The following is a 13,408-nucleotide window of genomic DNA, read 5'->3' as shown; positions in this document are numbered from 1 at the left end:
TTTCATGCATCTATATACCCCTTAAGCTATTTTCTTAGAAATGCACACTCTTCAGTATACCCTGGGTAAAGTGACCAGACACTCCATTTAAAACAAACCATGGCCAGGCGCAGTGCCTCACACCTATAATCCCACTTTGGGAGGCCAAGGCGGGCGCATCACCTGAGATCAGGAGTTTGAGACCAGCCTGGCCAACATGGTGAATGAAACTCTGTCTCTACTAAAAACACAAAATTAGTTGGGCGTGGTGGCAGGTGCCTGTAGTCCCAGCTACTCAGGAGGCTGAGGCAGGAGAATTGCTTGAACCCGGGAGGCAGAGGCTGCAGTGAGCTATCATGCCACTGCACTCCAGCTGGGCAACAGAGCCAGATTGTCTCTAAATACATACATACATACATACATACATACATACATACATACATACATCCTGAATTAGGTGAATGTTTCCAACTAAACATAAACTTGAAGTCAATTCACTTAGAAAATGCTTTAAAAAATACATAATGACAGCATTCTGTTCATTACCCAATGTTAAAATGTTAAACAGTTTTAGCCAATGCCTCAAATCTATTTAGATAATCCATTATTTTAAAAATAAGCTAAAACCTTTTTGTATCTACTTAAGTGGTCACAGCAGTATTGTATTAAGAAAAAAAAAAGGAGGAAAGATGAGAGTTAAAAATGAGCTTGCAACGAGTGCTTTCTTAAAACCACAATCATTTCTAGGTCGTCTGTTTTGGTGTTGCCACAGCGACTTTGTGAATCATATGACTTTTCACCCCCTCCATAACTCAGGGGTACATTTGTTTCTGGTAAAAATATATACATTAGTGGATGTAATTTTGTTAGAGTACATAAGGTACTTTCAGCCACAATTTAGTAAACTAAATACTGGCCACTGAAAAAACATAGAGAGAAAATTATCCATATATCCACTCTTTCTAAAACTGTCCATCATGTCAACAGTGAACATACTACTGTATCTTTAAGTCTGAAAACTTTTCGAACAATGACTTTACTGAAAACCTAATCTGATATAAATTAATCAACCATCATTATAAAACACTCACCACGATTATTTACAAAAAGCAAATCTGATCTTATATTTAGATATACACTTAAAAGAATCCTCATTTGAAATGCACAGTTAAGTATTTAATGGTGAAGTATCATGATTTCTGCAACTTACTACATATACATGTAAAAGATGTATATCAATAAATAAAGCAAATATGGCAAAATGTTATCAATGCCAAACATAAGTGAAAGGTATATGGGTAGTCAAAGTGTTTTTTTAAACTTTCCTGTGTTTGAAAATTTCAAAGAAAAGCTGGGAGAACAAAAGACCCCTACTGGCTATTACTGCCCTGAGTATATGTCCAATGTTTTCCCTTTTGCCTCAATACCTTCCTGTCCTCATTTAAAACAACTGTTACAGAGTTATATTATGTCTTATAAACAAAAATCACAATTCTAGGAAATAATTTTAATAAGTAGTTTTAAAGGCTGGCATCAGTGAATTAACTGTTTTACCTGAAAGTTAACATCTTCTTTCTTAAATATTAGTGCTCGAACTTCATCGGGATCTCCGTTAAATATAGCTTGCACCAGTGATGGCTAAAATATAAGAGAGTAATAAAAACATTAGAATCATCCATATGGGGTGACTAAGGATATTTATACATAGTTTCTGAATCTACAAGTTTTCTTCCCTGTAGCAATAATCACTTTTGACATTAGCCAGAAGTTTCATAAAACCAAATCATGTCAAAGTACAGGATTCCTACTTGGAAAAAAAAGGGCTAATTAAAAAAAAAAAAAATGAATTCAGTTTGACCCAATTTAGGTAGTATAATAAACACAATCAGATTTTATTTTATTTCTTATAAGTAGAAGCCTTTGTTTCTGTATATGACAAACAGAAAGACTCTTCCAAATACAAATGTGTGATCTCAACACCTACTTGTGGGACAGAACTTGTTAAGCAATTTCCAGCCCACGAAGGAAGGCTCTTTTGAAAAGGTCTGTTTGGGGCATCAAATTATCTTACATGGATTAGCACTACAGGTACAAAGATACAAATCCCAAGAAAGCAAACCTGGCAGTTGATGAAAATAGCCACTAATCAAAGACCAAAAATAATGGATACTTAAATAACTTGAAAAGACAAACACATGCATAACTAAGTATAATGATCTCTTAACGACACAGACTCATTTGATAAGGTCTACTATACTAGTCAAGGAGCCGGCTGATAGTAGCACTAAAACCAAGGTTAAAGATGAAGACTGAATCTCATACAAAGTCTTGCATGTAAATACATAAAATTCATTACAGAAAAGGCCATGCTTTGGTATTGCTAGGGATAGTCAACCTTTCCTAAAATATGCAGAGTTCCTGATTCTTGTTACATCAGTTTCTGAAACCACAAAATGAAAACAGAAACGTAGTTGCCATGACTACTAATTCTCAAATTATTTTAAACAGTCTTTTAAGAGATTAAGACATAGTAAAGACTGAAATGTTATCTCAGCATTCAAAAAAGTAAAATGAAATGTGCATTTTATACAAAAATATTACTGCATCATATTTACACATGTATTGCTTTAATTTGGGTTTGTAAAGAAACTATTGCAAATCTACATCTATTCTTAAAAAACAAGATTTATACTACTAGTTCAGTAGAATATAGTAAACATATAAACTTACATATCTTACCAATACATTTCCAGAAGGTGGAGAATGTAGGGGTTTATTTTCCTGTGGCAATTTAGAAATGAATGCAGGAGACTCATCTTCTACCTCCTCCAAAACAACAATACACACTCGACTCATTCGATCTTTTAAAACACTAAATTCCAAGCTATGTGATAAAAGTCACAGTTGGAAGAGCACAAGTAGTTTTTCCTCCTCTTCTATACAACACTTACAAACATTCTCTGAACAGCACAGCTAGTTTTTTTTTTTTTTTTTAAGTTAGTAAGTACTACTGGAAAACAAGTTTAAAATTATGACTACATAATTTGTAACTTCCTAAATATAACAAAATTCTATTATTTCTGTTGGGTTACTGCAATACTTAAGAAGAAATTTCACACCAACATATCAATAACTAAAACTGAGTCCAAGCTCATTTAAAAATATTTTTCCTCTACCAAAAGAGTCTTATTGCTCTAGCTCTGAAATTTACTTCCACAAAACAATCATTGTTTTTGGTGACACAACACCACACAATATAGAATGAAATGAGAAACAACTGCTATGACAGCGATGATCACAGCAATACCCACTGTTTCCTGCAAGGTCATATAGTTACCAGTAGCTGTTTTGCTTATAATTGAAAATAAAAAATAAAATCTCACTATTCTGTTTCCACTTCTAATTTGTCTTCATTTCTTCATCACTGGTTTAATGCAGATACTATTCACAGAAAAAAAGATCTAGAGCTCAGCACAAATCCTGAAAATGAAGCTCAGAGGTTAACAAGTCTTTCAGTGTTTGGGAAAGGGGCGAAAAAAAGAAAAAACAAAACCACTCTGCATTAATAGCAAAGCTGCAGTACATTTACATGTGATGAGTCAGACCACAAGAGACAATACGACTCTTGGTACTAGAATACAGCTTGATTAATCCAGATTTCCCATATAATAGAAGAAACACAGTTAGCTTTATTCCCATCGATAGCATAAGCAAGGCAGAGCATTCATTCTTTCTCCATCAGGCAGTTGTCTGTGGCTGCTCCAGCAAAAGGGCACAGGCACCAGGCAGAAATGGTGTTAGTGGAGAATCCTAATAGAACAAGCAGGCTGTGAAGGAATTAGAAGGCATTTGAGCTCCAATTACTGCTGCAGGCTTTTTGTTTTCTTAAAAAAAAAAGAGAGAGAGGAAAAAAAAACATAGTAGTTTATCATTCCAGTGTTTCCTTTGATCTCCACATGAATACAGCTTCCATTAAACAGTCTTCATTCAGAGGAAAAAACAGCAGACTGTGCATCTTCTTTGAGCCAACTACTTTATTCAATCATCTGCCTCTTTGCCAATATAGTTTCCTTCCACTGTGAAAACCGCTACAGTTATCCTTTTCAGATTTCAAATGCTTTCCTGTTCCTCAGATGATCTTGCAAAACACCACTGACATCCCCAAATGAGTAGGTCCTTAAAAAATATCTATAGAACCTCAGTATCGGTCCCACAGAAGCATTCCAACGGAGCAACAGTCTGAAGAGCAAAGAAGACTGCAGACCCGCAGGATGAAATGCCTAGTAATGCTCACATGTTAACACTTACCAGAGATCTGAGCTACTGCTCGGGATGTAACTTCCTCTAGCAGGAGAAAAAAATAGTGCATTTGGACAGCCTTCACAATTAGAAGGTTCATGCCAGTTCTGTGACTAATCCAGATCAAACTAAAAAATTCTATAACTGAAAAATGAGTGCGCTTTTAACATTTTCCACTAAAAGCCACAAGGAAATCTGGTGTACTGCCTCTGCTGACTAACAGTGGTTTTAGCAAGTAAACAATTCCAAACGGCTTAACTGCTTTCGTGTGTTACAATAAAGCAAATGTTTAACCCTATAATGACAGTTGCAGTAAGAATATGCCTGCAATGGACTCATCAAAGTTTAAAGATGGAGAAATACTTTATGAGATTATAAAACCATGAAATAGTTTTATTCATATTTTACCAAGATCAGTTTTAATCTGCCAGATGTATTTTATTTTCTAAGAATGCAAAGTTTAAACAAATGAAATTAAAATTGTCTTAAGAATTCTAAAATTGGTGAATTAATCAACATTGATTCATATTTAAGGGACAAAGCAAACATTTCATAATGAGGAAATCGCTAACTCTAAAATGATATAATCTATATTGATTTTTCACCTGAAGAAATAAAATAATCCACGCTTGCCATTTTGGATAGGGAATAGAAGGCCTTAAAAATCTGTTAAAGAGGTTACATTAAGTAAAAAAAAAAGGCCCTCGTCTGAATCACCTATGTCAAAAGGGTACAGGGTAATGCAAATAATCTCCCTCCCTATAAATTTCCCAAAGTCACAAACGTCAAAACCAATCATTTCAGTTTTTTTTTTTTTTTCTTCTTTCTCTGTTTACCCAACATGGGGATATTTCTCAACAAAGAAAATACCATGGTCCCCTTTCAATCTGTGTTTTTCATATTAACTAGTATTTTTATTAATAAACATACTTTTGAACATCTGTGATATGCTATGTGCTGCACATTCTCATTTAATACAATAACCTTGCTATAGTCCCATTATAGAGGGAAAAACAGACTCAGAAATTATGTATTTTACCCAAAGTTGTGTAAATTAATAAAGTTGTGTATAATTTCAAACACATACTCTTTCTAATCTATTCTGCTATGCTATCACTGAGTACACACATGTACAGACACACTCTCACCACTCATCTCCAGAACTTTGCAACCTATAATACTAGCTTATAAAAGTGATCTTAACAAACAGGTAACGTACAAAGGTTGTGAAAAGTTTAGGTAACAAAGGAATATACTATTTATTGCTATATTCTAAAACAAGTTATTTCCAAATGAGTACTTCAAGGCAAGTCTTATAACCATAAAAAACCCAGCATGATACAGATAATATAAGAATATCAGAAATTAAAACAAGAACCATTGAAAGCTATAAAATATATCAATCTATGAAAGAAGCAATAACTAACATTTGTACCAATTAAAACATGCTAACAATTCATTATATTTTAAAATATATAAAATACTTTTAAGCCAAATTAAAGGTATGTAAATATTAAACATAAATTATGTTATCCATCTCCACATAGCTGAATCAAAAATACCTTAATATTTGAAATACCTGAAAGCGAAACAACTATAGTAATAATATCCTATATTTCATCTTCAGGGTTCCCAGGCCCCAAAGCAAAATCTCTTTTATCTTAAAATCTTAACTTGTTCCAAAGTATCTAGTACCTAAGTTCACCTACTTAGACTTAAGCAGGTACATCCTGTTTCTTGTTCTACGTCAACCTCCATACTTAGGTCTTTTCCAACCAGAAAGCAAACTCCTTGAAGGTAGGGACTGTATTACACACATATTGTTTCCTTCCACCTATAAATAATTCCATTGAAATGAATTCTAACGTCACAAGACTCTGGAAGGGTGGGAGATTTATAAACAAGAATAGTGGGGGTGTGTTGGTATACATATATTTTAACCAGAAAATATAGGAGGCATTAAGGTGCAACAAAGTGAGTTTCATATCTCTAATAAGTGAACAATTAAAATTTCAGAAGTTGATGGGATACAACATAAAGGTATGGGGTGATGGTTAAAACTAAGGTGGAGTCAGTCCACCTGAAGTTCAATTCTGATTCCATCATTTCCTAGCTGTGTCCTTGGGCAAACTACTTAAATTCCCTGAGCCTAAATTTCTTGACACTTACATAAGAAAAATAATAACCTGCAGAGATTTTTATCTAGGAGAAATAGTATAATAGTACAGTGCTTGAGAATGTAGGCTATTTTGTAGTCAAATTGCCTGAAGTTCTAATCCAGGCTTCCCGCTAACCTAATTCTGGGATCCTGGGCTACTCATTTAGTAACCTCTCTGTGTTCATTTTAACATCTATTAAACGACATTAACAGAATTTACTTCATAGTGTTGTGAAATCTAAACAAGATAACCTTATTGTTATGGATATCTGGGACAGCTGAATGATATCTCTTGTGAAGCCAGTGAGTGGATCAAAGGCTATTAAACTCCTCCTCCCCTTGACCCAGCACAAGTGAGGTAAATTCAGACTAAAGTCTGGAGATCCCATTCAGTTGCTAAGTCCCCAAACATTTCAGTGGTCTCGAGTCTGCTGAAAGGTCGTTTGAGACTCTAGTAACTAGACAAGCACATACTAAGTGTTAACTGGGGAGAGGGAACAGTAAACTTAGGCGAGAAAGACTACCAGGTTCTTCCATTCTTCTACATTCACTAGATTTTACAGTTTAGGGACTATAAAATTCTTTTGGGAAAAAGGATAGAAAGTACTAGCCCACGGTATATTATAAAATTAAAAGCAGATAAAAAATACAAAGAGAAATATGTCAGTTTTTAAATTATTTAAATTAGCAGCAGTTTTGTGTCTTCTTCTATTGAATAAGACAGGCTCCTATCCTCAAGGAACTCACATCTTAAAGGAAAAGGAGACAAGTGAATATTTAAGAAATTAGAAACAGAGAAGTACTTCTGATAAAAAAAAAATGACTGATAAAAGATTGTGCAAACTAAGGGCAACATTTTTTTCCACTTAGAGAAATATCAAGGGGATGTGGTTTTTTTCTTTGGTACTTATTTTTTAGGCCTTAAATTAAGTTTTTAATAGGCTAACAAGTTCAACTCTGACAGCTTTATAATCCTTCTATTCTTTATACTAAAATGTATCCTATCAAGAGCTTACTCCTACTATTAATAGAATCACATAATGGTAAAGCTGGCTTAAACCTTTTACTGATTATAAAACATTAAATCACTGGAAGATAATTTTGGATTCCTAATTGTTACGCCAGAATTTTTTTTTTGACACAAATGATTTTTCCTTTCTGCATCAAGATCCAACCTAAACCTCACCTTTTATCTTACACATCTGTGAACTCCACATTATCACAGAATAGAATACCAGGGTATATTAACTGACTACTCTGTGCCAAGTAACAACCTGGTCTGGAAGTGGGTTCAAACAATGTTTCAGAAAACATTTCTGGCAGATCAAGAATCCTCACCAGTCTTCTTGAGCTATGCCTCATCTATCCATATACTTTAGGAAAAAAAAGTCTTATCAATAGAGTTAAAAGAAAATGAGGTACAGGGTGAGGGGGGAGAAATCAAGGAATAGCTGCTTTCTAGGCTATACAGGCCAGAATCTATGCAATTATCTATATGATTATTAGAGCCACTGCAAGAAAGTCCCTAAATATTTAAAACACAACTCAAAATCCTCATAATAGATCAGATTTAACTCTCTGCAGGTAATATATTTACGATCCAGGCCACTTACTTAATTTTTACACAGTCATAATGCCAAAATGGCTAATAACCAGTATCATTCGACGATCTCAAGTGGTTTGATCCCACTGGTACGTTACACTGGTAATAAGTAATAAATTGTTAACCCTTCCAATATTAGTAGTACTGTACACTGCAAATTGTTAGCACATATTAATATTACATGTGTTTTCTGAAAATATCTGTATTTTGTGTCCATTCCTCCAGGCTTCCATTCCAGCTTTAGGTAAGTACAGAGTCTCACACAATAAAGACCACATTTCTCAGCTCTCTTGTAGCTAGGAGCCACATGAAAAAGTCTGCCCAAAATTTTAAGTAGAGGTGTTGTGTGCCTTCCAGAAAACTCTCTTAAAGACCAACTAGCATATTCAACTTGCTTCCTGGAACAAAGATGATTGGCCACTATCTTAAACCAAACAAGGACCATAGTCTAGGGCAGTGAAACTACAACGCTAGAAGGGAGCTGGGTCTTTGAGAACTTTGCCAAACACAACTGCCATACAAGCCCTGGACTGTTTAGTTTCTGACTTTTATGTTAGACAGAAATAAAAAGTCTTGCCTTGTTTAAGAAACTGTAATTTTGTATCTCTGGTACTTGGAGCCGAGCCTAACTATAAATGATAATCTTACTCTTCCTTTAATTACCTACGAGTGGGCATATATCCTTCCAGCCCTGTACTTCCAACATCCATACTCCAGTACAATGTAGCTGCTTAAATCTTCAATAAATGAGTTAGAAACTTGAGCTGTAACATATTGTACTAGAAACAATAACCAGAAATCTGCTGGAAAATAATTCATATTTTCCTGGATAAGCTAAGGACAATCAGAGGAGAGAGAAAGAGATGGAAACAGTTACCACAAATATTCTCAACGATCTTCAGCCACCATTTTGGTGGGTACTGTTATCAGATCTCTAAATGGGAAACAGAGGCTCGGAAACATTTAGTCAGCCAATCACTCATCTGCCCCATCCATTCACCTAGTATGTATTCATCTACTATGTGTCAGTCTTTGTGCCAAGCTGAGAAAACAAAATTATGACTAGCCAATCCTTGTTCTAATGAACCATGCACACAAATAAATACCATATGATTCCAACTGTGATAAATTCTCGAATTAAAAAAATGTCTGAAAGACAAGGAACTAACGGGTGGCCCATGTGGCTGGGCAAGCAATCATGAGGGACAATATCATATGCAGTTGGAGAAGTGGGTATGGTCATGTGATAGAGAGGCCTTGTAAACCAAGTTATAAAGTTTGTATTTTTTATTAATTGAGAACTCATTAAAATTTTTATTAAGGAAGTCATGATTTGCTTTTGCTTTAAAAACATTATGTGGGTTTGACATGAAGAGTGGATTAAAGGGGTAGAAGAATGGAAGCCAAAGGACTAGTTAGGAGACTACTGCAGTAATCCAATAGAGTGGGTGATCTGAATTAGGACAAGACCATATAGATGGAGAGATAGAAATATACTTTAGAGGCTGGGCACAGTGGTTCATGCCTGTAATCCCAGCACTTTGGGAGGCCAAGGTGGGCAGATCACGAGGTCGGGAGTTTGAGACCAGCCTGACCAACATGGTGAAACCCCATCTCTATTAAAATACAAAAATTAGCCAGGCGTGGTGGCGTGTGCCTGTAATCCCAGCTACTCAGGAGGCTGAGGCAGGAGAATCACTTGAACCTGGGAGGCGGAGGCTATAATGAGCTGAAATTACACCACTGCACTCCAGCCTGGTGACAGAGTGAGACTTAAAAAAAAGAAAGAAATATATTTTAGAAATAGGATTTATAAGACATGTTAACAGACTGGATATAAGCGTGATGGAGAAGATGATAACCACAAACCTCCCAGGTTTTGGACTTAAGCAACCACTGCTTATTGGAGTTTAAGCAATTTGGGACTTTTTTAGTTTCCAAATTTATACAATGAAGAATGTGACTTGTTACATCAATATCCAAGGTCCGTTTCATGCTGTCAAAGTCTGTTTTAAACTTAATACAGAGCCCATATCTTAGCATCTACCCGCATGACTTCGAAATGAAATGTTGCCTACAACTAGGTGAATATTAAAAAATTCATAAAGAATAGTGAGATCTGGCTCAATTCTACTCAGTCCAGTACACTGAAATTATCTAAAAATCTTTTGGCAAGAATACCTTTTTAAAACACTCACCAAAAAGACCATAGCACTGATTCAACAAATATTAAACAATCACATCTCTACTACATATACCATGCCAAGGAATTATAAGGTATCGTATCATATATCACCTTCAAACTCCTTATGCAACTTAAATAGGGTATTATGTCATACATGTAAAAATCTAACCAGTACAAGATAAGGACACAAAAGATAGTAAAAGACAGTATACACTGAAGGCCGAGATATAGACTATACCTGCCACCAAATCCATCACAGGAAAAAGTGTAGCATATGAAGTTATTAATTGTAATTGACATATACAGATACCTAACTGTCCATTCTCTAAAAAAAAAGGGATATTTTAATAAAACTCTCCATAAACCTCATTATTTTGCTCCTCCTTTAATTTATAGGAAGGGCGTTTTTCTCAAAGAAATCAATGGTCTGTTAGTTAGAACATTCCATATAAAACTCACATTTTCAGAAAATGGCTGAAGATTTTAAACTATCATTTATAATATATAGTTGTTAAAAATGAGTATGAGTGAGTGTCAAATAGTTAAAAGCAATGGCTCCTGGCTCATGGTGTCTAGGACAGATAAGAACAAACATACAGAAGCAAAGGTAATTACAGCAGATGAGACAAATTGTAGGATGTGGTCATTGCAGTGGTTAGAGCCAAGTGGAGGTGGTTACAGCCAAGTGGAGGTGGTTACAGCCAAGTGGAGGTGGTTACAGCCAAGTACAGATGACTGCTGGTGTGGAGGTTGTTAAATAGTTAAGTATATTCAAAATGTCATCTACAAAGAAATGAAATCACCTAGATGACAGACAAACATGATCCAGATGTAGAACTGGGGAATGAGATTTGACAGATGATAGCAACAAGAAATAGAAGGATCACCTAGCCAAATGGTAGGTGTCTCAAAGAAAGGAAGGTTTTTAGAGATAGGCAGAGAAGTAACTTTTTTTTTTTTTTTTTGAGACGGAGTCTCGCTCTGTCACCCAGGCTGGAGTGCAGTGGCCAGATCTCAGCTCACTGCAAGCTCCACCTCCCGGGTTCACACCATTCTCCTGCCTCAGCCTCCCGAGTAGCTGGGACTACAGGCGCCTGCCACCTCGCCCAGCTAGTTTTTGGTATTTTTTAGTAGAGACGGGGTTTCACCGTGTTAGCCAGGATGGTCTCGATTTCCTGGGTTTCACCGTGTTAGCCAGGATGGTCTCAATCTCCTGACCTTGTGATCCCCCCGTCTCGGCCTCCCAAAGTGCTGGGATTACAGGCTTGAGCCACCGCGCCAGGCCAGAAGTAACATTTTAACACTATAATGGGGGACTAGAAGAATGCTGATTTTGCTCTCTTTCCTCCTCCCAACACACATGTACTTAAATACCACGTACTTATGAAAACAGAGTTTCATTGACTTTTCTGTAAGTGTAGATTCAAGAGTTACACATATGAGCTTAAGGTTTAAATCAATATTTAGATGACTATTTTTAGATTTCAGCCTTAAGAGAATTACTTGCTTCCAAAAGAATATAAGTAAAAAATTCAACAGGCCAAACGAATACAGGTTAGTTTTCTAGAATACACCTAATATGCCAAAACTAAGGAAGAAAGGGAGTAAAACTACTCTGTTAGCAAGTATGTAGTACTGCATTTAAGTAATGTTTTTAAAAGTTAGGTTATTTTCTTCATAATTTTGATTACCTTGAGAAGCAGTCAGAAATTAAGGAAAAGGACTCATCATTTTTTAAAATATCCTAGTCAATCTGATTAGTAAAATTTTTAGCTAAGATATGTGATGAGTAGTATCTCTGAGATATGACTTATGTTTTATCAGGCCAAGGATAAACACATTCTCTGAAATCTAACTACATTATTATTTGCAAAGTTAATTATTGTTCAGCAGCTGTATCAAAGACAATTTAGCCCTCATATTAAAATCAGTTGAGTGTAAAATTTTTATTTTAAACAGGCTGAATTTTGCCCTTCTTTAAAAAAGACTGAGGAAAGACTATGTACAATTCATTCTGGTTTTTACAATGTGGTGACACCAGAGTAAATGTAGTATGAAGTTACCGCACTTTAAAAGCTGAAGGGAGAAAATTTTCAGTTTAAAAATAAGTTGCTATGGTTACACAATGTTTGCCTTTATAAGCAATAACTATGTGAGATGTCCAAAGAATTCCCAAAAGTACAGTAAGATCAGTATCTGAAGTGTACATTCGTTATTTCACAAACAAACTGAACCCAACTATATACATCACTTCCATTTCAAAGTGGCTATCGTTTGAGAAATACTAAAAAAAAAAAAAAATGATTCATGTCTTTCTGAACCATATTGGAGTGGAGACAAAATACTGACCATAGCTATTTTAAATTCAAGTTATGACTCAGATAGTTTTAGTTCCTTTTATCAAAGAGTGCTGTAATTTTACATAGCAACTTTTATTGTTGAAAGAAGGAAGGTATGTTTCTAATGTGTTTCAGGTGTGGAGTTTCTTTTATACATAAATTTTCGTGCTTTTGATAAACTTTTAAAAAGCCATGCTTGTAACAATGTTAATTCAGAGTAAAACAATGTCAACTCCTTTAGCTGTAGACAATTTCTAACTTCTTAAATGGGAAGAAGATAATTAGCCCATTCCTAACTAGGTTGTTAAATCTGCTATCAGTTATTCTATCGTAGAATTTCTGTGTGTGTGTCTGTTTTATAAATAGAACATTCAGTTTTGTAAGACTACTTATAAAACTTTCAACCCAATATAGGTGATCTTAAAATTAGACGCTCATCATCACCTCTTAGAAGGCAGCTATACTCATGACAATACCACCACTACTGCCATCATCACATCCTTTTTTTTTTTTTTTTAGAAAGAGCCTCACTCTCTCACCCAGGCTGGAGTGCAGTGGCACGATCTTGGCTTACTGCAACCTCCACCTCCCAGGTTCAAGTCATTCTCCTGCCTCAGCCTCCCGATTAGCTGGGATTACAGGTGCACACCACCACACCCAGCTAATTTTTGTATTTTTAGTCAAGACTTGGTTTCACCATTTTGGCCAGGCTGCTCTTAAACTGCTGACCTCAGGTGATCCATCCACCTCAAACTCCCAAAGTGTTAGGATTACAGGCATGATCCACCACGTCCAGCTCATCATGACATCTTTTTTTTTTGAGACGGAGTCTCACTCTGTCGCCC

At 35.5% G+C, this 13,408-nt stretch overlaps 1 protein-coding gene and 1 long non-coding RNA gene across 10 annotated transcripts in view; one reads left to right on the top strand and one right to left on the bottom strand.

Annotated features, from left to right (window-relative positions):
* Positions 1-13,408, bottom strand: part of ANKRD28 (ankyrin repeat domain 28) — a 203,291-nt gene that overhangs the window by 130,937 nt on the left and 58,946 nt on the right. For 3 of the 9 annotated variants that reach the window (XM_017880920.1, XM_017881319.1, XM_017881386.1), the window contains exons 1-2: positions 2,710-3,342; positions 1,534-1,617 (exon numbers count right to left, since the gene is read on the bottom strand). The exons of 1 other annotated variant lie outside the window; for it this stretch is intronic. In XM_017880920.1, the coding sequence (XP_017736409.1) occupies positions 1,534-1,617; positions 2,710-2,835 (210 nt within the window). In that variant the 5' untranslated portion in view covers positions 2,836-3,342. Of the gene's footprint in view, positions 1-1,533; positions 1,618-2,709; positions 4,502-13,408 lie in introns of those variants that run through there. 5 more of the 9 variants (XM_017881155.1, XM_017881094.1, XM_017881450.1 and 2 more) reach the window with 4 other exon arrangements.
* The window catches only part of LOC108535577 (uncharacterized), a 76,146-nt gene that overhangs the window by 34,434 nt on the left and 28,304 nt on the right, over positions 1-13,408 (top strand). The window lies entirely within an intron of this gene.

This window comes from Rhinopithecus bieti, unplaced genomic scaffold (genome assembly GCF_001698545.2).
Source record: "Rhinopithecus bieti isolate Rb0 unplaced genomic scaffold, ASM169854v2 scaffold_12, whole genome shotgun sequence".
NCBI lineage: Eukaryota > Metazoa > Chordata > Mammalia > Primates > Cercopithecidae > Rhinopithecus > Rhinopithecus bieti.
The sequence above is the reverse complement of the archived record's forward strand: the minus strand, read 5'-3'. Positions and strand labels throughout refer to the sequence as shown.